The sequence below is a fragment of the Eleutherodactylus coqui genome, chromosome 4 (genome assembly GCF_035609145.1).
Source record: "Eleutherodactylus coqui strain aEleCoq1 chromosome 4, aEleCoq1.hap1, whole genome shotgun sequence".
Lineage (NCBI taxonomy): Eukaryota > Metazoa > Chordata > Amphibia > Anura > Eleutherodactylidae > Eleutherodactylus > Eleutherodactylus coqui.
In genome coordinates, this window is record NC_089840.1 from 229,851,464 (window position 1) to 229,878,978 (window position 27,515).

General features: G+C 45.5%; 1 protein-coding gene across 2 annotated transcripts in view; it reads left to right on the forward strand.

The window, feature by feature from the left end:
• Positions 1–572: 572 nt before the first annotated feature.
• The window catches only part of LOC136624883 (C-type lectin domain family 2 member B-like), a 33,133-nt gene continuing 6,190 nt past the window's right edge, over positions 573–27,515 (forward strand). The window contains exons 1-4 of one of the 2 annotated variants that reach the window (XM_066598812.1): positions 573–603; positions 6,168–6,296; positions 17,471–17,622; positions 21,371–21,480. In XM_066598812.1, coding sequence (XP_066454909.1) covers positions 579–603; positions 6,168–6,296; positions 17,471–17,622; positions 21,371–21,480 — 416 coding nt within the window. In that variant the 5' untranslated portion in view covers positions 573–578. The remainder of the gene's footprint in view (positions 604–6,167; positions 6,297–17,470; positions 17,623–21,370; positions 21,481–27,515) is intronic. The other variant, XM_066598813.1, reaches the window with a different exon arrangement.

Below are 27,515 nucleotides of genomic sequence, written 5' to 3' on the forward strand. Positions count from 1 at the left end.
TGGAAAAAGTTTTTAAAAGTGACCTCCTGTTATAGGGGCCACAGTGCTAGTTTGACCCTAAATCCCTTTAATTGTTTTCCCCTGCATAAAACTACTCTGGCCACCAAAACTGCAGCAGAACTATAGAAATGGGGCCAGCTGTAGTTTCCTACACAGCCCGGTGGCCGCTGTGCTGGCAAAACTTCATACTCATGATTGTTGGGGGTTCACTCTCAGGATAGGTAAATTACCACTAAATAATAAAGTGATGGCAAATCTTTGTGCATACCAACACTTTACAATAGGAATAACTCTTTAAATGCCTGAACAATACATAATTTGACATTCAGGGACAAAGCATACACTAGAATCACTTAATGTGTTTGTACAGGCTGTGTGTGGTAAGCAGAACCATGGTCTGCTCCCATAGTAGGTAGTGACACATAACCATAAAAGTAAAGATACGTTTTATATGGTTTCACACTTGTAATGTTCCACACCTCCAGACGCAACTAAACATCCTGTCTGACTTACATTAGACTAACAGAACTGAGTCCTGCATGCATTACCTTATTCATTAAAATATTTATTCTGCCAGAATGAGAAGACTTAAGAAACCAAAAGGTAATAATGGCTAAAGCATCTGAATTATCCACTAAAGTTTTAGATTCGTAGAGTACTTGCATGCAGATATGTAATGTTGTTATGCCAACTGTTAAAGGGTACCTGCATTCTTTTAAATGCACAGAATAGGCAATTCTAACCATTTTTGCAACAGGTTTTATTAGACTTTTCTGTACCTTTTTCATACAAACCCTTCTTCAGCTATGCAGCTATTGAAGACGGGGCTGAGAAATCCCTAGCTACTGTAACTGCATAACTAAAGAGGGTGTTCCAGCTGTGCCTGCACTGTTCTCTCCAGTTCAGCTGTTTCTATACAACAGTTTATTAATAAATGTTTGTTTAATATTTTATTCATTTTTTACTCTACTTGATCCTCTCGTGTCCACAAATTCTGTCCTTCCCCCTTCCCCCAGCTCTGGTGTTATTCCGCTCAGGTCTTGGCGCCTCCGTCCCCTGAAGGAGAAGCTGTTTGTTGCTGAATGACCGTTGTGCTTTTGCATGCACTTTGGGGTATTTTACTGTACTTTGTGCTCGTGCAAGTTGTGCGCAATTGCGTGCACAAAAAAAAAAAATGCTCTCAGTCATTGAAATGGCTAATTATAGTTTCATGAGTTCAATATGTGTTTTTTTCCTGTGCTGATCCACAGATAAATAAAGCAGGATGCACTTTTTTTTACGTGACCGAATCGTGCATGCCAAATACACGCATGTGAGTGTACCCACTGAAATCTATGATTTCTATTCTCTGCATATTGCGCACACAAATACACTAGTCTGACACGGGGCTTACTGTGAACAATAACTTTACTGATTGATATTGTACATAGTTGATGGACTAAGGTTGAGGTCACGCTATGTTTGCATTGTACTAGATATTATATATCCACCATTGCATATGCTGAATGTATACATACAGTATATATTCAATAAAGAAGCATCCCACAAAGAGAGCTTGTGAGTCAATCAATGGGCAATGTATGCCACTGTGGGTCTATACTGTTGCAAGTGTCGGAGGTGTGCATAGGGGGTTCAGCAAGTCTGTACCATCACTTTAATACACATACTTGCTCTCAGGAACCATATGGTAAATTGGGAATGGAACCACATGATACTGGAGATGATGGTGCTCTTTGTTTTGCATATATGGGGGATTTTCTATTTATTGAATATAAAAATGGAATGATTCCATATCCATATGTTAAAGGGGTTGTCCCGCGATAGCAAGTGGGGTTATACACTTCTGTATGGCCATATTAATGCACTTTGTAATGTACATCGTGCATTAATTATGAGCCATACAGAAGTTATTCACTTACCTGCTCCGTTGCTAGCGTCCTCGTCTCCATGGTGCCGTCTAATTTCAGCGTCTAATCACCCGATTAGACGCGCTTGCGCAGTCCGGTCTTCTCCCTGGTGAATGGGGCCGCTTGTGCCGGAGAGCTGGTCCTCGTAGTTCCGCCCCGTCACGTGTGCCGATTCCAGCCAATCAGGAGGCTGGAATCGGCAATGGACCGCACAGAGGCCACGGTGCACCATGGGAGAAGACCCGCGGTGCATCGTGGGTGAAGATCCCGGCGGCCATCTTGCTAAGGTAAGGAAGAAGTTGCCGCAGCGCGGGGATTCGGGTAAGTACTAAACTTTTTTTTTTTAATACATGCATCGGGTTTGTCTCGCGCCGAACGAGGGGCCTATTGAATAAAAAAAAAACCCGTTTCAGCGCGGGACAACCCCTTTAAGCTCTTAATGGAGCAAATTTAATGTGTCAATACTTACATGGGTTGTACCAGAATAACAAGTTATCTTCTAGCCACAGGATTGAAATGCAAGGGTTAAATCCTACAGCAGATCCACAAATAAAAATGTGGCCAAATTCGCACCCAAATGTTGAATTTGGCCATTGTGGATTTGTACTGTAATTGCTGTGGGTATTCAAGTATTCTGTTGCAGAATGCCTGCAGCGATTTTGCCACATATGAAGAGACCTTAGTATACTTCTGAATCTACTTCTGGAATGGCTAGAAAACTGCATCAAAATGACAACAACTTTAAAAGAATGCTATGCTTGTAGGCGTTCTAATAACATAAAAAATAAGTTATAGCTGTCTAAGCAATACGAATGAAACAATCACAAAAAAGTGTCAGGTCACAAGTTCCAAAATATGTGCAATATTAGTGTATTGTGGGAGAGTTAGCTCAGGAAGAGCGCAGGGTTGCAGTGTAAACAGCAGTCAGAACCAAGAATGCAGTTAGAGTCCATGCAGGCTTGGCCTGCCTTTATTTAAAAAGCACAAAAAATAAACAAAACATAGCCTTAACCCTTTCCAATCCAATTTGTATCCTGGTTTTCCTAGGGGGCTTACTCTTTTTCTGCCGTTATACAACGGCGCTATCTGCTGGCTAAAGCCAGTACTGCATGAGGTGACACGTTGGATAGGCTCCAACAGTAAAGAGGCTGGCAATATACAGTAAGAGAACTCCGACGGACGCCTTCCAACATCAAAGCTGTACAGCCTTAAATCATAATGTCTTCAGACGTCAGACAGTGGATTGGAAAGGGTTAATGTCAGGCATAAACAAAATCCTACTTATCCAGCAATGACTAAACATAGTTCTTCCCTGACTATGCGTACGGCTTGCTGCAGCTGCACGAAAACCACACACAAAGGCACAACATCCAGTTTCTTCCCAGGGTCCAGGATAGAGCGTCCCTTGAGACCAGCAGCTTCCAGCATATCTAGCTTCGCCCGGCCTCCCTCTGTCTGCATCTTTGCAGACTTTTATGGACTGGGTAATTACCCAGCCCGTGTCAGCTGAGCAGCTTGCCTCCCCATAGTAAGACCTGGAGTGGAGGGGGTGGAATGGACAGCCCTACTACCAAGCCTGTCATCCATTCCAAAAAAAACAGGCCCAAACACGTGTTACTAAAACCATCTCCAGCAACTACCCTTGCTGGTGATCATATTGCATACCCTGTTTTTCCCATGTCACTCTTAACGGGCGTAATACCTGACTCGAGGTGGAACATGCCAACCATCAGTTATTATTCCTTTAGTGTCTCACAGTATATACACACGGGAGTTTAAAAAGTTGCGCCCGAGATTTTCGGGGGAATTTGAATCAGACATCCCATCCATATGCTGTCCAATTTGCTGAACACCGTAGATTGACATTTGCTATTCTCGTTTGAGAATTGGACAAGAATAGCACACCCATATGGTAGAGGTTGACTCCCTTCAGCTATTCAGGGTTACACCTGCTCCTGGTTGGTACAGTAAATTTTACCATATATGATAAGATAAGCCAAACTCTGATCTAATGATAATTTTGCCTGAATTCTGCTAACTGTTGTTACTTTGTTATTTCTATTTAACTATGAACTTTTGTTTTTTTTGCCATATAGCGCCTTCACAATACCTTCGTGCGGTTTTGGTGATTGTAATTGTTGTTCTTAAAGTGGTGGAAATATCTACATTATTATTCATAGGTAATATAAAAACATTTATTTACTACAAAGAAATGCATGAATATTAAAACAGGATATCTTCATGACCAGCATCGGACTATAGTACCTTGGGCTGAGGAAATGATTGAGGGCTGCCCACTATCTATGTGCCCTAATTTCATCATGAACATAACTTACACTGAATGGCTACTTTATTAGAAATACTCCACAATATCACCTGACCCTCCCAACAGTGTATTATAACAAGTCTGGATTTATCTGACCAGATGATATTTTTCCACTTCTTCAATTTTTGCACTCTTTTGTCTACTGGAGTCTTGCCTTTCTATTTCTTCCAGACTGAAAAGGCACTTAAACTAGTCATCTGCTGTTATAGTCCATTAGTACTAAGAAGCAACATGTCTGTTCAGGCATATTAGTTGGAGCAGCAGCATTGTATCAGGCTGCAATATTCTTGACTGTGCACTGCCAGAATTATTCTTGACATCCCCCTCTGACCCCTTTTGGCTGAATGTTTTTCCTTGATCACATCAATCTCTGTATACTCTCAACACTGTTGCACGAGCAACCCCCACGAGTATCGCAATTTTTGAAGGGCCCCAGCTAGTCCACCACAATGTTCAGGCCTTGTTCAAAGTTACTTAGATCATTTGATTTTCCCTTTCTAATGTGTTGAAACTGATCCCTGGGAAACTTGCACACTTAATTTTATTTTGCACTCCGGGGTCATATGATGAATTTCAATACAGGGAAGCTCCAGTTGTAAAAGGGCCAGTGTCTCTAATAAAGTGGTCACTCAGTGTATAATTTGGAAGATTTAATAGCTGATGTATAAATATATTTGTACTAGTGTATTTTGTCACCACCGGAAGTAGTGGTGGAGACAAGATTGACAGGCCGGTGACTCCCTATGTTCCTGATTGGCTGCAGAGCTGGCTCCCGCGTAGGTCCTGGCAGCCCACTAACCTTCCCCCGGTCTCCTTGCTCTGTCACTTGGTGTTGCACTGGTTCTTGGCTCCTGGCCCTGATTTCACCTCCCTGCTGCTGTCACTTTCCCTTTCTCTCTGCTGTCCATGCCTTCACCGGCCCTGATGTAACCTCCCCACTGCTGCTGTCACTGTCCCTTGCTCCCCGCTGTCCCTCTCCCTTTTCCCAATAACCTCCCGGCTGCTGCTGTCACTGTCCCTGCCTCTCCGCTGTTTGTCTCCCTTCTCCCAGGCCTCAGCTCACCTCCCCGCTGCTTTGCTTGCTGCCCGCTCTCCATCTCCATGCCTGCTTCTTTCACCTGTTGGGCAGTCTGTCTTCTCCCCTCTCTGCTCCACCGCTGTGCAATTCCCCAGCACCGACCTCACATCAGCGCTGACAGATGATCTTTTCCTGCAGTGTCCGGAGGCCTCCAGCGGGGACACTCAGTGCCGGAGTTGGATAGCAGCAGAGCGGGTAGCCAACACATTGCAAGTCCTAGCAACTTGGGGACTGAACTTTGGCTTGGATGGAGGGTTAGAGTGAGGGTTTGTTTAAGTGTTATGGCTAAATTATTAGCTGTAAATGCTTCCATTTTGGACCACTTAAACCCTCACCCTAACCCTCCATCCAAGACAAAACTCACTCCCCACGCTGCTAGGACCTTCCTGCAGCCAGCCAATCAGCACCTTTGGGGCGTACCCTAGCCCTAAGCTTTCACTTTAAGTCTCCACCCATTATTCTGGTGGTGACAATGTACAATAATACCGAATATATCCATAAGGGTTAAACACCAAATGGATTTCTCTTCTGCTAGAACTTTAAAACATTTTGTTATGAAGAGCCTGGACCTAGCAGAAGATCCTCCAGCAATCTGGTGGCCAGGCGGACCCTGTTTGTGATGTAATATTTATGAAGGGATGAATCATGTGAATTTTGGGAAGGAAGGATTCAACAGATTTGATCTTCCTGGCCGGTTGCATTGTTTTGCTCAAAGCTAATGGGCAACAAATATTAGTATTGGGATCTACTAAAATTGAAAGAACGAAAATAGTTTTATAAATACAATTGGTATGCCTTTTTAATAGTGTTGGCATTTTACAGGACTTCCTCATACATACTACTGTTTTCTTCACAGTCCAAAAATATCCATGTAACATCACCACTGAGGATTCTGGTCAAAATTTCCAGAATGACAGTAGAGAATTTGATTTGGCTATCTCAAGGAAATATATATATGCAATCACTGACTTGTGTGCTGCAACAGGTAAGAGATACTAACTTATCGAGACAAGGTTGTAAATATATCCAGTATACGGTATATATTGCACATTTTATTTAATTAGCTGCTACCTATTTTTCATATACTTTATAATACACTAGTAGACATGAAAATGTTACATATACAGAAAAAATTTGGGCGCTAATAAGACTGTCTAATTCTCAGAATATGACTGTTTGCTTCTAGCGATCCTCCTCGAGAAACAAAGATGCACGAACCACTTCTCTGACAACCTGATGCACACTATGCATTAGTATGCATTAATAGTCTAAAGCTGCCATCACACAGGCAGGAAATGCTGCAGAATTTTCACTAGTGGAATTGCTGTGGAATTTCCGCAGCGTTTACAGTACAAGCCATGTGGAGGGGAATTTAAAAAATCTTCTTCACTTATTGCACATATTTTCAACAATGATTCTGCAGCATGTCTATTTATGCTGAATAAGGCCGCTTTCACACAGCTACAAAATCTCATGTAAAACGCATGTATGTGAAGCCCATGGTTTCCAATGGGTTCTTTCACATGAGGGATGTTTTGTAGCTTGAAAGAACCCATTGAAAATCATGGGCCTGACAGAGGGATGGGGCTCCCTCTGTTTCCCAGACAGCTCCCCATGATAAGGTCACAAGGCGCTATCATAGCAACCTGTGGGCTTGTAAGGCCTTCAGGCCTGCAATTGATGTCTTCGTATTGGGATTCCTGCTTGGGTGTAATAGAATGTCTGTAAAGCTACGATATAATTAAGGATGAGCGAGTATACTTGCTAAAGCACTACTCGTCCGAGTAATGTGCTTTAGACAAGAATCTCCCTGCTCATCCTTAAAGATTCGGGGGCAACCGCGGAGCGGGGAGCTGCAGGGGAGAGCGGGGAGGAACGGAGGGGAGAACTCTCTCTCCCTCTCTCCCGCCCGCTCTCCCCTGCTCCCCGCCGCAACTCACCTGTCAGCCGCAGCGGCTCCCGAATCTTCAGGGACGAGCAAGGAGATACATGTCTAAAGCACATTACTTGGACGAGTAGTGCTTTAGCGAGTATACTTGCTCATCCTTAGATATAATGCAATACTTAAGTATTTCAGTATATTGTACCTGCGATCAGACAAGCGCTACTTCACTTCTTGACAAAAGCAAAAGTAAAAATAAGATTAATAAAGTTTATTAGTACATAAAAAACATTAAAAGCTTAACACTCCAACTTTTCTAAGTCAGCACAAAAATAAAAAAAACTTAGTATCACCATGTAAAAGTCCCATGTATTAAGATATCTCATTATTTATCCTGCACGGTGAACATCGTCAGAAAAAAACACATATAATGCCAGAATTATGTTTTTGAAAAAACTGAATATAAACCAATCTGAAAGTCATATGTGCGCCAAGAAGGTTATAATAAAAATGACACGCCACCACACACAAAAAAAACCCCTCACATTGATGAAAAAATAAAGAAGTTATAGGGGTGAAAATATCGCGAAAGAAAGCTTTTTTTTAAAAGTTATTTTTTAAGTAGTACAGCAAAAAATATATAAATTTGGTATCGCTGTAATTGTGCTGACCCACAGAATAAAGATAAGACATCGCTTTTATTACATTATGAATATGGTAAAAATAAACCCCAAAAAGGGTGAAATTCTAGTTTTTCTCCATTTTATGCCACTTTGAATTTTTTTAGGTTTTCCAATACATTATATAGTACGCCAAATAGTACCACTAAAAAACACAATTCATCTGACAAAAAACAAGCCCTCGTGTAGCTATGTAACTGGTCAAATGAAAAACATTTTTTAAAAGTGCAGATGGAAAAATGAAAAAAACACAATAAGGGCTTATTCCCACGAGCGTATATCGGCCAGTGTTTTCTGAGTAGTGCCCCCCTTCCCTCCCCCTCACCATCTCTCTGCCTCCCTCCTCCACTCCAGCGTTTGCAATGGGAGGGGGCGGGACTGGGGCAGAGCTAAGCTCAGCTCTGTTCTGCTCACTCCCATTGCTGGCTGTGAACAAGGGGAGGGGGTGGGAGCTTAGTACACTCCCATTGCAAACAACCAGAGGGGAGGAGAGAGGCGGAGAGCCGGTGAGGGGGAGGGAAGGGGGGACTGCTCAGATGGAATCGTATAAACGCCAGCCGATATGCGCTTATGTAAATAAGCCCTTACAAAGTGCTGTGGCTAGAATGATTACAAATAAAATTTTTGGATTGTCATAATCTCTACTAGAGATGAGCGAGCACCAAAATGCTCGGGTGCTCGTTATTCGGGACGAACTTTTCGCGATGCTCGAGGGTTCGTTTCGAGTAACGAACCCCATTGAAGTCAATGGGCGACCCGAGCATTTTTGTATTTCGCCGATGCTCGCTAAGGTTTCCTTGTGTGAAAATCTGGGCAATTCAAGAAAGTGATGGGAACGACACAGCAACGGATAGGGCAGGCGAGGGGCTACATGTTGGGCTGCATCTCAAGTTCACAGGTCCCACTATTAAGCCACAATAGCGGCAAGAGTGGGGCCCCCCCCCTCCCAAAAACTTTTACTTCTGAAAAGCCCTCATTAGCATGGCATACCTTAGCTAAGCACCACACTACCTCCAACAAAGCACAATCACTGCCTGCATGACACTCCACTGCCACTTCTCCTGGGTTACATGCTGCCCAACCGCCCCCCCTCCCCCCCACAGCACACACCAAAGTGTCCCTGCGCAGCCTTCAGCTGCCCTCATGCCACACCACCCTCATGTCTATTTAGAAGTGCGTCTGCCATGACGAGGAACCGCAGGCACACACTGCAGAGGGTTGGCACGGCTAGGCAGCGACCCTCTTTAAAAGGGGCGGGGCGATAGCCCACAATGCTGTACAGAAGCAATGAGAAATAGAATCCTGTGCCACCGCCATCAGGAGCTGCACACGTGGGCATAGCAATGGGGAACCTATGTGCCACACACTATTCATTCTGTCAAGGTGTCTGCATGCCCCAGTCAGACCGCGGTTTTTAATTCATAGACACAGGCAGGTACAACTCCCTATTGTGAAGTCCCTGTCGACCCACAGCATGGGTGGCTCCCTGGAACCCACCGGCGGTACATAAAAATATCCCATTGCATTGCCCAACACAGCTGAGGTAGTAATGTCGTGCTTAATGCAGGTGGGCTTCGGCCCACACTGCATGCCCCAGTCAGACTGGGGTTCTTTAGAAGTGGAAACAGATGCATTTATAATTCCCTGTGGACCCACAGCATGGGTGGGTGCCAGGAAGCCACCGGCGGTACATAGAAATATCCCATTGCATTGCCCAACACAGCTGAGGTAGTAATGTCGTGCTTAATGCAGGTGGGCTTCGGCCCACACTGCATGCCCCAGTCAGACTGGGGTTCTTTACAAGTGGACACATGTAGTAAAAACTCCGTGTGCACCTACAGCATGGGTGGCTCCCTGGAACCCACCGGCGGTACATAGAAATATCCCATTGCATTGCCCAACACAGCTGAGGTAGTAATGTCGTGCTTAATGCAGGTGGGCTTCGGCCCACACTGCATGCCCCAGTCTGACTGGGGTTCTTTACAAGTGGAAACAGATGCATTTATAATTCCCTGTGGACCCACAGCATGGGTGGGTGCCAGGAAGCCACCGGCGGTACATAGAAATATCCCATTGCATTGCCCAACACAGCTGAGGTAGTAATGTCGTGCTTAATGCAGGTGGGCTAAAAATTTATTTGATTACACTGTAGGCGAGGGCCCACAAAAATTGCTGTATCAACAGTACTAATGTACCTGAAAAAAATTGGCCATGGCCAACCAAGAGGGCAGGTGAAACCCATTAATCGCTTTGGTTAATGTAATGTGGCTTAAGTGGTAACTAGGCCTGGAGGCAGCCCAGTTTAACGAGAAATTGGTTCAAGTTAAAGTTCCAACGCTTTTCAGAGCATTGAAACATCTAAAAATTGTTTAGAAAAATTATGAGTGAGCCTTGTGGCCCTAAGAAAAATTGCCCGTTCAGCGTGATTACGTGAGGTTTCAGGAGGAGGAGCAGGAGGAGGAGGAGGAATATTAGACACAGATTGATGAAGCAGAAATGTCCCCGTTTTGGATGGTGAGAGAGAACGTAGCTTCCATCCGCGGGTGCAGCCTACGTATTGCTTACGTATCGCTGCTTTCCGCTGGTGGAGAAGAGAAGTCTGGGGAAATCCAGGCTTTGTTCATCTTGATGAGTGTAAGCCTGTCGGCACTGTCGGTTGACAGGCGGGTACGCTTATCTGTGATGATTCCCCCAGCCGCACTAAACACCCTCTCCGACAAGACGCTAGCCGCAGGACAAGCAAGCACCTCCAGGGCATACAGCGCTAGTTCAGGCCACGTGTCCAGCTTCGACACCCAGTAGTTGTAGGGGGCAGAGGCGTCACCGAGGATGGTCGTGCGATCGGCTACGTACTCCCTCACCATCCTTTTACAGTGCTCCCGCCGACTCAGCCTTGACTGGGGAGCGGTGACACAGTCTTGCTGGGGAGCCATAAAGCTGGCCAGGCCCTTAAAGATTGTTGCACTGTCTGGGCTGTACATGCTGCTCGATCTACGCACCTCCCCTGCTACATGGCCCTCGGAACTGCGCCTTCTGCCACTAGCGCTGTCAGATGGGAATTTTACCATCAGCTTGTCCGCCAGGGTCCTGTGGTATAGCAACACTCTCGAACCCCTTTCCTCTTCGGGAATGAGACTGGGAAGGTTCTCCTTATAGCGTGGGTCGAGCAGTGTGTACACCCAGTAATCCGTAGTGGCCAGAATGCGTTGAATGCGAGGGTCACGAGAAAGGCATCCTAACATGAAGTCAGCCATGTGTGCCAGGGTACCCGTACGCAACACATGGCTGTCCGCACTAGGAAGATCACTTTCAGGATCCTCCTCCTCCTCCTCCTCCTCAGGCCATACACGCTGAAATGATGACAGGCAACCAGCATGGGTACCGTCAGCAGTGGGCCAAGCTGTCTCTTCCCCCTCCTCCTCATCCTCCTCATCCTCCTCCTCCTCCTCCTGAACGCCCTGAGATATAGACAGGAGGGTGCTCTGACTATCCAGCGACATACCGTCTTCCCCCGGCTCTGTTTCCGAGCGCAAAGCGGCTGCCTTTATGGTTTGCAGGGAAGTTCTCAAGATGCATAGCAGAGGAATGGTGACGCTAATGATTGCAGCATCGCCGCTCACCACCTGGGTAGACTGATCAAAGTTTCGAAGGACCTGGCAGATGTCTGCCAACCAGGCCCACTCTTCTGAAAAGAATTAAGGAGGCTGACTCCCACTGCGCCGCCCATGTTGGAGTTGGTATTCCACTATAGCTCTACGCTGCTCATAGAGCCTAGCCAACATGTGGAGCGTAGAGTTCCACCGTGTGGGCACGTCGCACAGCAGTCGGTGCACTGGCAGATTAAAGCGATGTTGCAGGGTGCGCAGGGTGACAGCGTCTGTGTGGGACTTGCGGAAATGTGCGCAGAGCCGGCGCACCTTTACGAGCAGGTCTGACAAGCGTGGGTAGCTTTTCAGAAAGCGCTGAACCACCAAATTAAAGACGTGGGCCAGGCATGGCACGTGCGTGTGGCTGCCGAGCTGCAGAGCCGCCACCAGGTTACGGCCGTTGTCACACACGACCATGCCCGGTTGGAGGCTCAGCGGCGCAAGCCAACGGTCGGTCTGCTCTGTCAGACCCTGCAGCAGTTCGTGGGCCGTGTGCCTCCTATCTCCTAAGCTGAGTAGTTTCAGCACGGCCTGCTGACGCTTGCCCACCGCTGTGCTGCCACGCCGCGCGACACCGACTGCTGGCGACGTCCTGCTGCTGCTGACACATCTAGATTGCGAGACAGAGGTTGAGGAGGAGGAGGAGGAGGAGGAGGAGGGTGGTTTAGTGGACGAGGCATACACCGCCACAGATACCACCACCGAGCTGGGGCCCGCAATTCTGGGGGTGGGTAGGACGTGAGTGGTCCCGGGCTCTGACTCTGTCCCAGCCTCCACTAAATTCACCCAATGTGCCGTCAGGGAGATGTAGTGGCCCTGCCCGCCTGTGCTTGTCCACGTGTCCGTAGTTAAGTGGACCTTGCCACTAACCGCATTGGTGAGGGCGCGTACAATGTTGCGGGAGACGTGGTCGTGCAGGGCTGGGACGGCACATCGGGAAAAGTAGTGGCGACTGGGAACTGAGTAGCGCGGGGCCGCCGCCGCCATCATAGCTTTGAAGGACTCCGTTTCCACAACCCTATACGGCAGCATCTCAAGGCTGATAAATTTGGCTATGTGGACGGTTAACGATTGAGCGTGCGGGTGCGTGGCGGCGTACTTGCTCTTGCGCTCCAACACTTGCGCTAGCGACGGCTGGACTGTGCGGTGCGAGACATTGGTGGATGGGGCCGAGGACAGCGGAGGTGAGGGTGTGGGTGCAGGCCATGAGACGGTTGTGCCTGTGTCCTGAGAGGGAGGTTGTATCTCAGTGGCAGGTTGGGGCACAGGGGGAGAGGCAGCGGTGCAAACCGGAGGCGGTGAACGGCCTTCATCCCACCTTGTGGGGTGCTTGGCCATCATATGTCTGCGCATGCTGGTGGTGGTGAGGCTGTTGGTGGTGGCTCCCCGGCTGATCTTGGCGCGACAAAGGTTGCACACCACTGTTCGTCGGTCGTCAGGCGTCTCTGTGAAAAACTGCCAGACCTTAGAGCACCTCGGCCTCTGCAGGGTGGCATGGCGCGAGGGTGTGCTTTGGGAAACACTTGGTGGATTATTCGGTCTGGCCCTGCCTCTACCCCTGGCCACCGCACTGCCTCTTGCAACCTGCCCTGCTGATGCCCTTGCCTCCCCCTCTGAAGACCTGTCCTGAGTAGGCGTTGCACACCAGGTGGGGTCAGTCACCTCATCGTCCTGCTGCTCTTCCTCCGAATCCTCTGTGCGCTGCTCCCTTGGACTTACTGCCCTTACTACAACCTCACTGCAAGACAACTGTGTCTCATCGTCATCGTCCTCCTCACCCACAGAAACTTCTTGAGACAGTTGGAGTAAGTCCCCAGCCTCTTCCCCCGGACCCCGGGAACTTTCGAATGGTTGGGCATCAGTGACGATAAACTCCTCTGGTGGGAGAGGAACCGCTGCTGCCCAATCTAAGCAGGGGCCCGAGAACAGTTCCTGGGAGTGTTCCCGCTCCTGAGCAGGTGTCATTGTAGTGGAGTGAGGAGGCTGGGAGGAAGGAGGAGCAGCAGACAGAGGATTCGGATTTGCAGCACTGGACGGCGCAGAACTGTGGGTGGATGATAGCTTGCTCGAAGCACTTTCTGCCATCCAGGACAGGACCTGCTCACACTGCTCATTTTCTAATAAAGGTCTCCCGCGTGGACCCATTAATTGGGCGATGAATGTGGGGACGCCAGAAACGTGCCTCTCTCCTAATCGCGCAGCAGTCGGCTGCGACACACCTGGATCAGGAGCTCGGCCTGTGCCCACACCCTCACTTGGCCCTCCGCGTCCTCGGCCACGTCCACGTCCACGTCCTCTAGGCTTACCCCTACCCCTCAGCATGCTGTATTACCAGTGATTTGATTTCCCAGGCAGGAAATAAATTGGCGCAAGCCTGCAGGCCAAATATAATGTTTTCGCTTTTTTGCAAACGGAAGACCCCACTGCGTGTATTCAATGAACAAGAAGTTTAATATCTGTTGTGTGGCCCTCAAAAAGTGTCACACAAGTATAGTGTAGCAGAGTTATTAACTCTAGCAGAGCAGGTATTTGCCAGTCAGGAAAGACAATGGCGCTAGGCTGCAGTAAAGCGTAGCTGGTTGCGTCTGATTTTTGTACGTTGTACACGCAGCACACACGTACACGCAGACCTTAGGACTGACACAGGCAGGCCAAATATAATTTTTTTCCTTTTTAGCTTAGGGAAGACCCCACTGCGTATATTCAATGAACAAGAAGTTTAATATCTGTGGTGTGGCCCTCAAAAAGTGTCACACAAGTATAGTGTAGCAGAGTTATTAACTCTAGCAGAGCAGGTATTTGCCAGTCAGGATACACAATGGCGCTAGGCTGCAGTAAAGCGTAGCTGGTTGCGTCTGATTTTTGTACGTTGTACACGCAGCACACACGTACACGCAGACCTTAGGACTGACACAGGCAGGCCAAATATAATTTTTTTCCTTTTTAGCTTAGGGAAGACCCCACTGCGCAAATTCAATGAACAAGAAGTTTAATATCTGTGGTGTGGCCCTCAAAAAGTGTCACACAAGTATAGTGTAGCAGAGTTATTAACTCTAGCAGAGCAGGTATTTGCCAGTCAGGATACACAATGGCGCTAGGCTGCAGTAAAGCGTAGCTGGTTGCGTCTGATTTTTGTACGTTGTACACGCAGCACACACGTACACGCAGACCTTAGGACTGACACAGGCAGGCCAAATATAATTTTTTTCCTTTTTAGCTTAGGGAAGACCCCACTGCGTATATTCAATGAACAAGAAGTTTAATATCTGTGGTGTGGCCCTCAAAAAGTGTCACACAAGTATAGTGTAGCAGAGTTATTAACTCTAGCAGAGCAGGTATTTGCCAGTCAGGATACACAATGGCGCTAGGCTGCAGTAAAGCGTAGCTGGTTGCGTCAGATTTTTGTACGTTGTACATGCAGCACACACGTACACGCAGACCTTAGGACTGACACAGGCAGGCCAAATATAATTTTTTTCCTTTTTAGCAAAGGGAAGACCCCACTGCGTGTATTCAATGAATAATAAATGTCTTCTGGCCCTGCCTACACAATTCTATCCCTGTAGTATTAATGCCGGGTGCAATGCTCTGCACAGCCGGTTTTGAGAAAAAAAAAAAAATATGCAACACTGCTAACAGCAGCCTGGACAGTACTGCACATGGATAGAAGTGGCCCTAGAAAGGACAGTTGGGGTTCTTGAAGCCTACACTAACTCCTAACACTCTCCCTGCCTAACCCCCACTTCTGTCCCTATTGCTGGGCGCAATACTCTGCAGATCCAATTTTGGACAAAAAAAAAAAAAAATACTGTGCTAACACAGTACTGCACACTAGTAGATGTGGCCCTGAGAAGGGCCGTTGGGGTTCTTGAAGCCTACACTGACTCCTAACGCTCTCCCTACAGCAGCACCAGCACGATAGTACTTTCCCTCAGCTAAGTCACAAGGCATGTGTGGCGAGCCGCGGGAGGGGCCGACTTTTATACTCGGGTGACATCTGATCGCCCCAGCCACTCACAGCAGGGGGGTGGTATAGGGCTTGAACGTCACAGGGGGAAGTTGTAATGCCTTCCCTGTCTTTCAATTGGCCAGAAAAGCGCGCTAACGTCTCAGAGATGAAAGTGAAAGTAACCCGAACACCGCGTGGTACTCGTTACGAGTAACGAGCATCCCGAACACCCTAATATTCGCACGAATATCAAGCTCGGACGAGTACGTTCGCTCATCTCTAATCTCTACCCATCATTCAACTGCATTTGTTAGGCCTTGCTGAAGAATTTATGTAGAATATTGTAAAAACATAAGGTTATAAATTACATTATTGTGAAAATGAATATATAGTATAGTTAAACTGAATGGATGATGTACAATGTAAAATATTGGTTAGATTCAGGCCTCGGTCAGACGACCGTTTTTTGCCGTGATTTGTGGATGCGCATGCGATCTGCGCATATATAGAACCATTGCTCCGCAATGGGATTGGTCACATGTCCGCTTTTTATGCGGATATGCGATAAATTATAGGACACGACGAATCGCAGATCGCACCTATCTGCGTTCTGCGATTCCTTGTGTTCTATATATGCGCTCAATGGGGCCGGCGGCAGCAGCGCCGATCCCATTGAGAACATATACTATAAAGATCATTCTCCTCTGCCACAGCTGTTACAACTGTGGCAGAGAAGAACGATGTTCGCCCATTGAATTCAATGGAGCCGGCAATACAGCTGGCTCTATTGAAAGCAATGGGCTGCCGGCGAGCGTGGGATGCATTTTTGGGAAGGGCTTAAAAATATAAGCCCTTGCCTGAAAACCATCCAAAAATGTGTAAAAATAAAAAAAATATATATACTCACCTTGTCCCTGCAGCCGGAGTTCAGCCGCGGCCGGCCGGCGGTTCTCCTGAGCTGCTCTGTGTAGTATTCAGCAGGCGGGGATTTAAAATCCCTGCCTGCTGAATAGGCTGCCTCTGAATGGTCACAGCCCTCACCAATCAGAGGCAGCTCTCACTCACTCATGAATTCATGAATGGGTGAGTGGGTGCTGCCTCTGATTGGCTGAGCACAAGGACTAATCAGGGGCAGCTCTCAGCTATTGAATGACAGCTGAGAGCTGCCCCTGATTGGTCCCTGCGCTCAGCCAATCAGAGGCAGCACTCACTCACCCATTCATGAATTCATGAATGGGTGAGTGAGAGCTGCCTCTGATTGGTGAGGGCTGTGACCAATCAGAGGCAGCCCATTCAGCAGGCGGGGATTTTAAATTTCCGCCTGCTGAATACTACACAGAGCAGTTCAGGAGAACTGCCGGCCGGCCGCGGCTGGACTCTGGCTGCAGGGACAAGGTGAGTATATATATTTTTTTTATTTTTACACATTTTTGGATGGTTTTCAGGGAAGGGCTTATATGTTTAAGCCCTTCCCAAAAATTCATCCTGCGCTAGCCGGCAGCCCATTGCTTTCAATGGAGCCGGCTGTATTGCCGGCTTCATTGAATTTCAATGGGCGGACAGTGCTCCTTTGATTGGGCCCGTTTCGCCGAAAACGCTGCTAGCTGCAGATTTTTCGGTGAATCGTTGGCCCCAGTCACGCGATTTGCGGATGCGCATCTGACATGCGATCCGCAAATCGCGGCAAAAAACGGTCGTCTGACTGAGGCCCTTATACTGTAAATCTTGAATATTACACACCTCCAAAGTTTTGGCAGTGGGTTGTCAAAGATCAAAGTAAAAAGAAGCTGGGATCAATGTTAAAATTTGGAGATGAACCCAATGCAAAATTTGCAATGGACATTGTGGCTGGTTTATGCGCAGATTCTGAATAGGGCTCCCATAGAAATCTCTCTCCTTTTTTGCTACATATCTTTACTTGCCATTCAATAATTTCTAAATTGCCTTTTCGTTTAGTACAATGTAAATTTATAAGACTTGGTTTGTTTCTCTCATCCGCAGGTGACATTTGTGAACTTTGTCCATTGAATTGGGATGCATTCAATGGCAAATGTTACTTCTTTTCAGAAGACAGAAACAACTTGTCTTTTGGTGAAAATAACTGTGAATTAAGGAAAGCGGAGCTTATTTCCATTGAGGATTTGGAAGAACAGGTCTGGTGTATTTAATATATAGTGTGCACATCATGCTAATATAATCTAAAGAACTGTACCTGGAATATACTCAGAATAATTTCTGTGTAAGGTGCAGGTACATATGAGATAGCTTTTTCCCTAGAGTTTATGTTTATTTCAATGGGGCATGGAATATAGGATGCTTTCAGAGCCCTTTGGCAGTGGCTTATCTCCTCTGGAGCAGAAGATCATGAATGTTGAAATCCAACATACACATAGAATTGCAGGCTGACTTTTATCTCTTGTGTATAGCTCCTGTTTTATCTCCCTTAAAGATGAAGACAAGATCAGTCCATTCTGCAGGAAAGGGATATTAGATTTTAAGAATGAATTGAGCTAATTCTAATTATATCTTTGGTTTTATCACTGCTAGCAACATGCTTTTGGTGTAATTTTAATGTCAAAATTTAAAGCTATGTTAATAGCACTCATTGAAGTTACAGCTGTTTGAAGTGGGGTTGGAAATACTCAATTTACAGTTGTCAATTTTCAGTGGGTGTGCAGAGCAGAGAGGTAGGGGAGGGAAGACCAATGACAGCAGAGAAGCTCTGCGATTTTCCTACCTCCCCCCCCCATTTCAATGGAGGGATGACATGAATTTTTGTTCATATTTTCAACTGCCAGAAATCAGAGAACATATTTGCTCTGACTGTCACATATGTTTTTTTAACCACAAAAGGCGTAAAAATAAGCACTTGCTCATCTAATCACTTGTCTACATCATTTAACCCTACAGATGCCACAGTAGTTGATGACCGTGGCATCTAAACATTTTCACAGGTAGAAAATGTTTTTTTTTCACCTTACAAAAGGCTTTAAATATTGAAAAAAAAACAACTATGCATATTTGATATCATCACATCCGTAACCACCCATACTATTAAATAATGTATTATTTATCTAGCAAGATAAATTTCATTAAAAAAAAGCCAAATAGGAAAACCCACAAATAGCAGATTTTATTCTTCTTGCTTTGGCAAAAGAGAAATAAAAAATAATCAAAAAGTTATACATACCTCAAAAAGTGGTACCAATAAAAACTAAAGTTGTTCCACAAAATACAATCCCACATAAAGCTCTGTCGATGGAAAATTAAAAATGCTCTGGTCCTGGAATGTGGTGCCACACAAAAAGTGCTTTGTAAAATAAAAAGTGAGTGTATTGTGCAAAAGTAGTAAATAAAAAAACAACTTTTTAAATTTGGTGTTGTCAAACCCATAAATACTCTTAAAATAAAGGTGACATAATATTTATACCACATTGTGAACACAATAAAAATAAATCCCCCAAAAATAAATTATAAAATATTTTTTTTCCATTGCTCAGCACAGCAGCAAAAAAAAATTATAAAAGGTTTTCAATACAGTAAATGTACCTGAAATTGGGTCCAATAAAAACTAGAATTTGTTTAAAAAATTAAGTTATGACTGTTGGAACATAAAATGGGAAATGACTTGCTGGTTCGTAAGGCTAAAATAAGTTATGTCATAGAGAGATTAAAAATGCACTTAAAGCAATAAGGTTCAGCAGCATCAAATATATTTACGGTATATGGGACACGAATTCAAAATCTACAATAAAAAATGTCATTTGTGGAAGGGTTTTTCCAAATTTAATGTAGCTGTTAGAGAGTTAACTTATGCATGTTTTTAGAGTGTGAAACAAATCTATGTAAACTACATGCAGATGTAGCCCTGGCCATAAATGACCCCATTATTGCAAAGAGTGTTAACTATTGCAATAATGGGGTCATTTATGGCCAGGGCTATAACAGTATTAACCCCTTCCCGCCCCATGACGTAAGGGTACGTCATGGCAGGCTGGTACTTCCTGCAAAATGATGTACCCTTACGTCATCAGGATAGCGCGAGATCATGACTGATCCCGCGCTGTCCCACAGCGGGAGCCGGCTATCAGTTAAAGCCAGCCTCCCGCTGCAACAGTAAGTAGATCGCGACAGGGAAAGAGTTCACGGAGGGAGCGCGCTCCCTCTGTGTCTCCAGTCGACTATCGCGATGTTATCGAGAGAGCCCGGCCTGTTGCCATGGCATTCATGAATGGGTGAGTGAGTGCTGCCTTTGATTGGCTCAGCGCAGGGACCAATCAGGGGCAGCTCTCAGCTATTGAATGACAGCTGAGAGCTGCCCCTGATTGGCCCCTTCGCTGAGCCAATCAGAGGCAGCACTCACTCACCCATTCAGGAATTCATGAATGGGTGAGTGAGAGCTGCCTCTGATTGGTGAGGGCTGTGACCAATCAGAGGCAGCTCATTCAGCAGGCGGGGATTTTAAATCCCCGCCTGCTGAATACTACTCAGAGCAGTTCAGGAGAACTGCCGGCCGGCCGCAGCTGAACTCCGTCTGCCGGGACAAGGTGAGTATATATTTTTTTTTACTTTTTACACATTTTTGGATGATTTTCAGGGAAGGGCTTATATTTTTAAGCCCTTCCGGAAAATTCATCCTGAGATCGCCCGCAGCCCATTGCTTTCAATGGAGCTGGCTGTATTGCCGACTCCATTGAATTCAATGGGCTGGACAGCGTTCCAGTGCTCCGGCCCATTTCAAAGGAAACGCAGCTAGAAGCAGATTTTTCGGGCGATTTTTCGGCCCCGGGTCACGCGATTTGCGGATGCGCATCTGTCATGCGATCCGCAAATCGCGGCAAAAAACGCCCGTCTGACCGAGGCCTTATGCTGCATGATTAACACTGTAAAAAAAAATCTATAGTAGAATTGATGCGTTTTCTCTTCCTGTTATCATAATAAAAATAATAAAAGTTTTACGATATAGTCTATGTTCTCAAAAGTGGCACCGATAAAAACTAAAGCTGGCCACGCAAAAAACAAGCCCTTATAAGGCCGCGTTGATGGAAAAATAAAAAAGTTATGGCTTTTGAAAAATCTAGATGAAAATCTGCCAAAAATCATTGCATCCTTAAGCCCAAAATAGGCCATGTCCTTAAGGGGTTAAAGTATCACACCATGAAGATATGTATCTCTAATCTCAATAAGGGTTTAGGCTACCTAAACACATAAAATAGCAGGCTGCCAAACAGCTATCTTGCCTAACACCCTCCTTATGTACCAAAATTTTGGTGAAGATTGTCACTCTCTTTTCTTACCTAGTCACACCCTTTTCCCCACAAATTGACAACCCCTTGTCTAGAAGAAAGTGTCTAAAACACACTGTAAGAGCTTATTTACAGGAGCGTATTTAGGCTGGTGTTTTCACGGCCGGACGATATACGATTTCATCTAAGCAGTTCCCCCCCTTCCCTCCCCCTCACAAGCTTTCTGCCTCTCTCCTCCATTCCGAGCGGTTTGCAATGGGACTGGGTGGGAGCTAAGCTCTCGCCCCTCGCCGCTCTTTGTCCATAGCCAGCAATAGGAGTGGGCGGGACAGAGTAAAGCTTAGCTCCGCCCCACCGTGCCCCCTCCCATTGCAAACGCAGGAGTGGAGGAGAGAACCAGTGAGGGGGAGGGAAGGGGGAACTGCTTAGATGGAAGCGTATATCGGCCGGCCGTGAAAGTGCCAGCCGATATACGCTCGTGTAAAACCCTAAATGTGGTGGAAGGCATGTAAACCAGTTTTTATGGTGCAAATTGAGAAATAATTCTGGGGTATTTGGCTCATTAAATCTCCAACAATGGCTTCAAGTTGCTGACAGTTTTGATTTCTGTAATCTGAACGTATTTCTTATTTAGTACAAACTCCATTTTACTTAGGCTTTCATTTTAAGTCATGTTTCTTCGAAGAATGGCCATTTCTGGATTGGGCTTCACAAAAATGGTTCACATTGGTATTGGAAGACAGGTGGAAAGTTTCAAGGCAACATGTGAGTTCATTTTACATAATTTGCCTTTGCGGGCTCTCAGCTTTTGGGGACTGTGCCATTAAGACAACCACGTTCTTACATTTCAGGCCTCTATGGCCATCTACACATGTGGTGGAAGTGCTGTGGAATTTCCACTGAAGAAATGGTTGCTGTACAAACCATGTATCATAGTATGTAAGGCCGAAAAAAGACATATGTCCATCCAGTTCAGCCTATTAACCCCCAATATTGATCCAGAGGAAGGAAAAAAAAACTCCAATGAGATAGAAGCCATTTAAGGGAAAAAAATTCCTTCCTGACTCCAATCTCCAATCTTAGAGTAGAAGTAGCACTTTAGTGACCACTTTTACATTCCAATCTGGCAATCAGAATAATTCCTGAATCAACAACCTTTTTGAAGTTATTAAAGGGGTTGTCCCGCGCCGAAACGTTTTTTTTTTTTTCACCCCCCCCCGTTCGGCGCGAGACAACCCCGATGCAGGGGTTAAAAAAGAACACCGGAGAGTGCTTACCTGAATCCCCGCGCTCCGGTGACTTCTTACTTACCTGCTGAAGATGGCCGCCGGGATCTTCACCCTCGGTGGACCGCAGGGCTTCTGTGCGGTCCATTGCCGATTCCAGCCTCCTGATTGGCTGGAATCGGCACGTGACGGGGCGGAGCTACATGGAGCTACACGGAGCCCCATTGAGGAAAGAAGAAGACCCGGACTGCGCAAGCGCGGCTAATTTGGCCATTAGACGGCGAAAATTAGTCGGCTCCATCGAAACGAGGACTCTAGCAACGGAGCAGGTAAGTAAAAAACTTCTTATAACTTCTGTATGGCTCATAATTAATGCACAATGTACATTACAAAGTGCATTAATATGGCCATACAGAAGTGTATAGACCCACTTGCTGCCGCGGGACAACCCCTTTAATGATTATAACATATAATATTGCGTCACTCAAGAAAGAAGTCCAGGCCCCTCTGGAACGTTTTTATATAATTTTTCATCACGACGTCCTCAGGTAGCGAGTTCCATAGTTTCACTGCTCTTACAGTAAAGAACCCCTTTCTATGTTGGTGTAGAAACCTTCTTTCCTCTAGACACAAAGTCACAGTCCTGGGTATAAACAGATGATGTTACAGTCACAGTCCTGGGTATAAACAGATGATGGGAGAGATCTCTGTATTATCTCCTGATATATTTATACATAGTTATTAGGTGGCCCCTCAGCCTTCTTTTGTCTAAACTTAATAACCCCAATTTTGATAACCTCTCTGTGTATTGTAGTCCACCCATTCCATTTATTACTTTAGTTGCCTGTCTTTGTACCAACTCAAGCTCTAATATATCCTTCTTGAATATTGGGGCCCAAAACTGTAAACAATATTCCATGTGTGATCTAACCAGTTGCCTGTAAAGAGGAAGAACAATGTTCTCGTCATGTGCCCCTAGACCTCTTTTTATGCACCCCATGATCCTATTTGCCTTGGCAGCAGCTGTCTGACACTGGTTGCTCCAGTTCAGCTTGCAGTTAACTAAAACCCCCAAGTCCTTTTCCATGTCAGGGTTTCCAGTGGTTTCCCATTTAGTGTGTAATGGTGACATGTATTTCCCCTGCCCATGTGCATAACTTTACATTTATCAGTGTTAAATCTAATTTGCAATTTTTCTCCCCAAGCCACCAACTTATCCAGATCCTCTGCCAATCTGCTTGAGTTCTCTCTTGTGTTAATATATTTACAAGTTTTGTGTCATCTGCACTAGAGATGAGCGAGTATACTCGCTAAAGGCAATTGCTCGAGCGAGCATTGCCTCTAGTGAGTACCTGCCCGCTCGAGACAGAAGGTTCAGGTGCCGGCGGTGGGCAGGGAGCTGCGGGGGAGAGCGGGGCAGAACGGAGGGGAGATCTCTCTCTCCCTCTCTCACCCCCTCTCCCTCCTGCTGACAGCCGCAACTCACCGCTCCCCTGCGCCGGCACCCGAACCTTCTGTCTCGAGCGGGGGGATACTCGCTAAAGGCAATGCTCGCTCGAGCAATTGCCTTTAGTGAGTATACTCGCTCATCTCTAATCTGTACATATTGATATTTTACTGCACAATCTTTCTGCCAAGTCATTATTAAATATATTAAAAAGAGGGCCGAAAATAGACCCCTGTGGTACCACACTAGTAATGGTGACCCAATCAGAGTATGTACCATTGATAACCACCTCTGCTTTCTATGACCGAGCCAGTTACTTACACACATTCTCGCCCACACCAAACATTCTCATTTTATATATCAACTTTTCATGCTGCACAGTATCAAATGCTTTGAAAAACTTCAGATACACACGATCCAATTCACTGTGACAGAAGGTTCCAAAACTATATATGAATCACTGAAAAGAACCTGGACTCTAAAATATAACTTTTATTGATAATGCTAACTAAAATAAAAGTTGCTAAAAGGACCCACTAAGTATAATAAACAAACACGAGACATACAAACACAAATAAATATCAAATCTGGTGTAATATTGATACCAGATTATATCTATAGTAAACCCACGAACCCTTTAAAGGGGCCACAGTGTCAGTGTTTCGTCTATATTTTAGGTAAGGGTGTGCAATAGATCAATTGATGTATAATGAGCCATAAACATCCTAGTAGAGAACCAAAATTGCACTGTTTAGGGAATGTATACGTCTGTCATATCAGAGTCGAAATAAATGATGCACTTTGCTTATAAGGCCTTAGTCAGACGGGCGTTTTTTCGCGCGATTTGCGCATGCGGTTCGCGCATATATAGAACCAATGGTTCGCTATGGTATCGGTCACATGTCCGACATGCGATCCGCAAATCGCGCGAAAAAACGCCCGTCTGACTAAGGCCTAAAGGGGATGTGGATAAAGAGGATAATCACCCAAGCCCCTGCTGTATAAGTACTAAACAGTGAGGGAGGGAGAAATCCACAATAGCCTATTGTTATATAGTAGAGGCCACTGATAACCTCAGTGGTGTTTTAGGCAAGTTACTATGCGGTGACTATAGTCACTATATTCCCCTTCCTTCGACTTAGATCTAGAGCAGCAGATTATTGCTGCATGGGTTGTAATATTGATACCTTTGTCGCTTTGATAAATGCCAAGGTATCAATATTAGTTAGGAAGTGAAGCTATACTGTGCATAGCACAAGTTCCCTCATATGGCCCCACAAGATGGTAGGGGGGTTATTGAAGTACAACTTCACTATAATTAGGCTGGCTAGGGCTGGTGGTCTGTTTGACCCACAGCATAACTGATGGCTGTATAATAGAAAAATAGATAGCAATAATTGGTGTTAATGATAATCACCGAACTAAATGACTGTCAACGCATTTCCGCAGCATAACAAAGTCGCTGCTTCATCAGGACAGTTTTGACTGAATCACACTAGTACTATATGAAAGCTTAGTGTGCACAGCCGAGCTCAATAGTATCGCACAACCTAAGGGCATGAAGGCCCGATGGAGACTGACAGACCTGGTAAGTATTGGTTCAGTGTCTGTTTAAATAGTAGGGGTACCTCCCCTAGTTACCTGAGACTTGTAGCGCTCGTCCAATTGAAAATGGGGAGTGTCAGAGCAGTAGCGACGTCGCAGTACAGATGGCGTCATCAGTCACATGACTGTCATGTGACGGTGTTCGCGAAATCTCACGATATCTCGGTATAGGCGCGCATGCGCACTTCAAACTATCGGGCTAGTATGCAATGCGCTGTATTGATGAATATCAACAGCGCATGTGCGTGCAGGACCAAAGTAGCACCGCTGGATGTACAATGCTGCAGACGCCGGCATCATAGTCACTTAACCAATATTAAATAATAAAGACTTTCCTAGGAGGTCCTGATACTTTAATGATAACTTTTTCATGATTTTTGAGGTAATAAGATGTTTTGTGACCTCTATTTTAAGGACCGGCCAGGCCAAGGTAAGTGGATTAAGGGACAGATGGATTCAAAAGTTCAGGTATTGGGGAATTAGTAGGGTGCCTATGATGGGGCACAGTGAGATACGGCAAGCAAGATCCGTATCCATCAGAAATGTATGTATATTAATTATGATAAACTACAGGAGAGCATCAACAAGTATATTGATAATTAAAGTGTTGTACTACCACAGAATGCAAGAAGCAAGAGGTGAACAGAGGGGGTTATACGGGAAAAGGGTGTATTAGATGAATCGTACAAAGGAGAGGCATTCTTTAAGTCCCCTTGGGGTACAGGAATCTAGGCGGTGGATCCATGCCGCCTCTTTCTGTAAGAGTTTGCGGTCAATGTTGCCTCTCTGTCCTGATAGTCTTATGATTTCAATGCCTGTAAAGGTCACCAATGCTGGATTGCCATCATGTACCTCTTGTACATGAGTTGCCAGGCTTGTTGGTTCTTTGCGACTGATGTTGCCCACATGGGCTAGTACCCGTCTTCTTAGTTATTGGGCAGTTTTTCCCACATAATCCCTGGGACAGGGACAAGTGGCGACATACACAACATTTGTACACCTGCAGTTGATGTAGTCCCTGATGGTGTATACCTTTCCAGTGGACGAACTTTTGAATGTACCAATTTTCCCAATATATTGGCAAGCCTTACATCCATGACAAGGAAAGGAGCCCTTAGGGGCTTTAGTATTCAGCCATGTATGCATGTCTCGTGGCTGTGTATAGTGACTATGTACCAGGCGATCTCTTAGGCTCCTGCCCTTCCTGTGTGTACTCGAGGGTATTCCCCATAGGCAGTCTACCCAGTCGGGGTGCTCTCTGAGTATGCCCCAGTATTTAGAAATGATGTTCTTAATCCTACCTGATTCATCATCATAAGTTCCAATGATCCGAATTGGATATATTTGTTCGGTCATTGGTTTGGCCCTAAGGAGTTCTGTCCTAGATCGACTTGAGGCTTGTTGTCGTGCATTATTTATGACTTCAATCGGATAGCCTCTGTTTAGGAACCTCCATGTCATGTCGTCAGCTTTTATATTAAAGTTCTTTGGGTTTTAACAGTTCCGCTTAGCTCTTAAAAATTGCCCTTTAGGGATACCATTTTTCAAAGACCAAGGGTGGTGACGCCTGTAGTGTAGTAAGCTGTTGGTTGCTGTAGGTTTTCTATACAAGGTGCTTGCTAGGAGGCCAGTTGATATTTTGGAAATCTGTAAGTCCAAGAAATTAATGGACACTGTTTGTATTTCTGAGGTTAGGAATAGGCCCAGATCATTGTCATTGAGGTTAGCCACAAATTTCTCAAACTCAGTTTGACCTCCTGACCAAAGGATCAGGGCATCATCAATGTACCTGATCCACATGTCTATCTTGGTAGTCCATTCATGATGTGCCTCCTTAAAGATGTGCTTTTCCTCCCACCAGCCCAGGTACAGATTGGCATACTGGGGAGTGCAGGGGCTCCCCATTGCCGTACCCCTGAGCTGGTGGAAGTACTTGCCGTCGAAAATCAAATAGTTATGCTCAAGCACGAACCTCAGCAGTTGAAGGACCAGATCATTATGTTGCTCAAGATGGGTACCCCTCTGTTTCAAGAAGAATCCAAGAGCCTCCAAACCACCTTTATGATGGATGGAGGTGTAAAGGGCCTCCACGTCTAGGCTGGCCAGGTAAGTTGTTTCTGGGATGTAAATATCCTCCAGACATCTAAGTACGTCCGTTGTGTCACATACGAAGGATGGAAGTGCTTCCACAAATGGTTTTAATATTGTTTCTATGTATTGGCTAATTGCCTAGGTTAGGCTGTCAATACTGGACACAATCGGGTGTCCTTTAAGGGGGGACAGGCCCTTATGGATTTTTGGGATTCTATAAAAAGTCGCTATCTGTGGGTATTTAGAATAGAGGAACTCGAGTTTCTTATGGCTGATTAGACGATTTAGCTCTGCTTGTATTAGTATATTGTGGAGTTCTTTCTGATATTGCTCCGTGGGATCACTTGTTCAAAGTATCACCAAGTAGCGTATAACACATTTCCCTGTAGGTTATTTTATTCATAATGACTAAATTGCCTCCCTTATCGGAT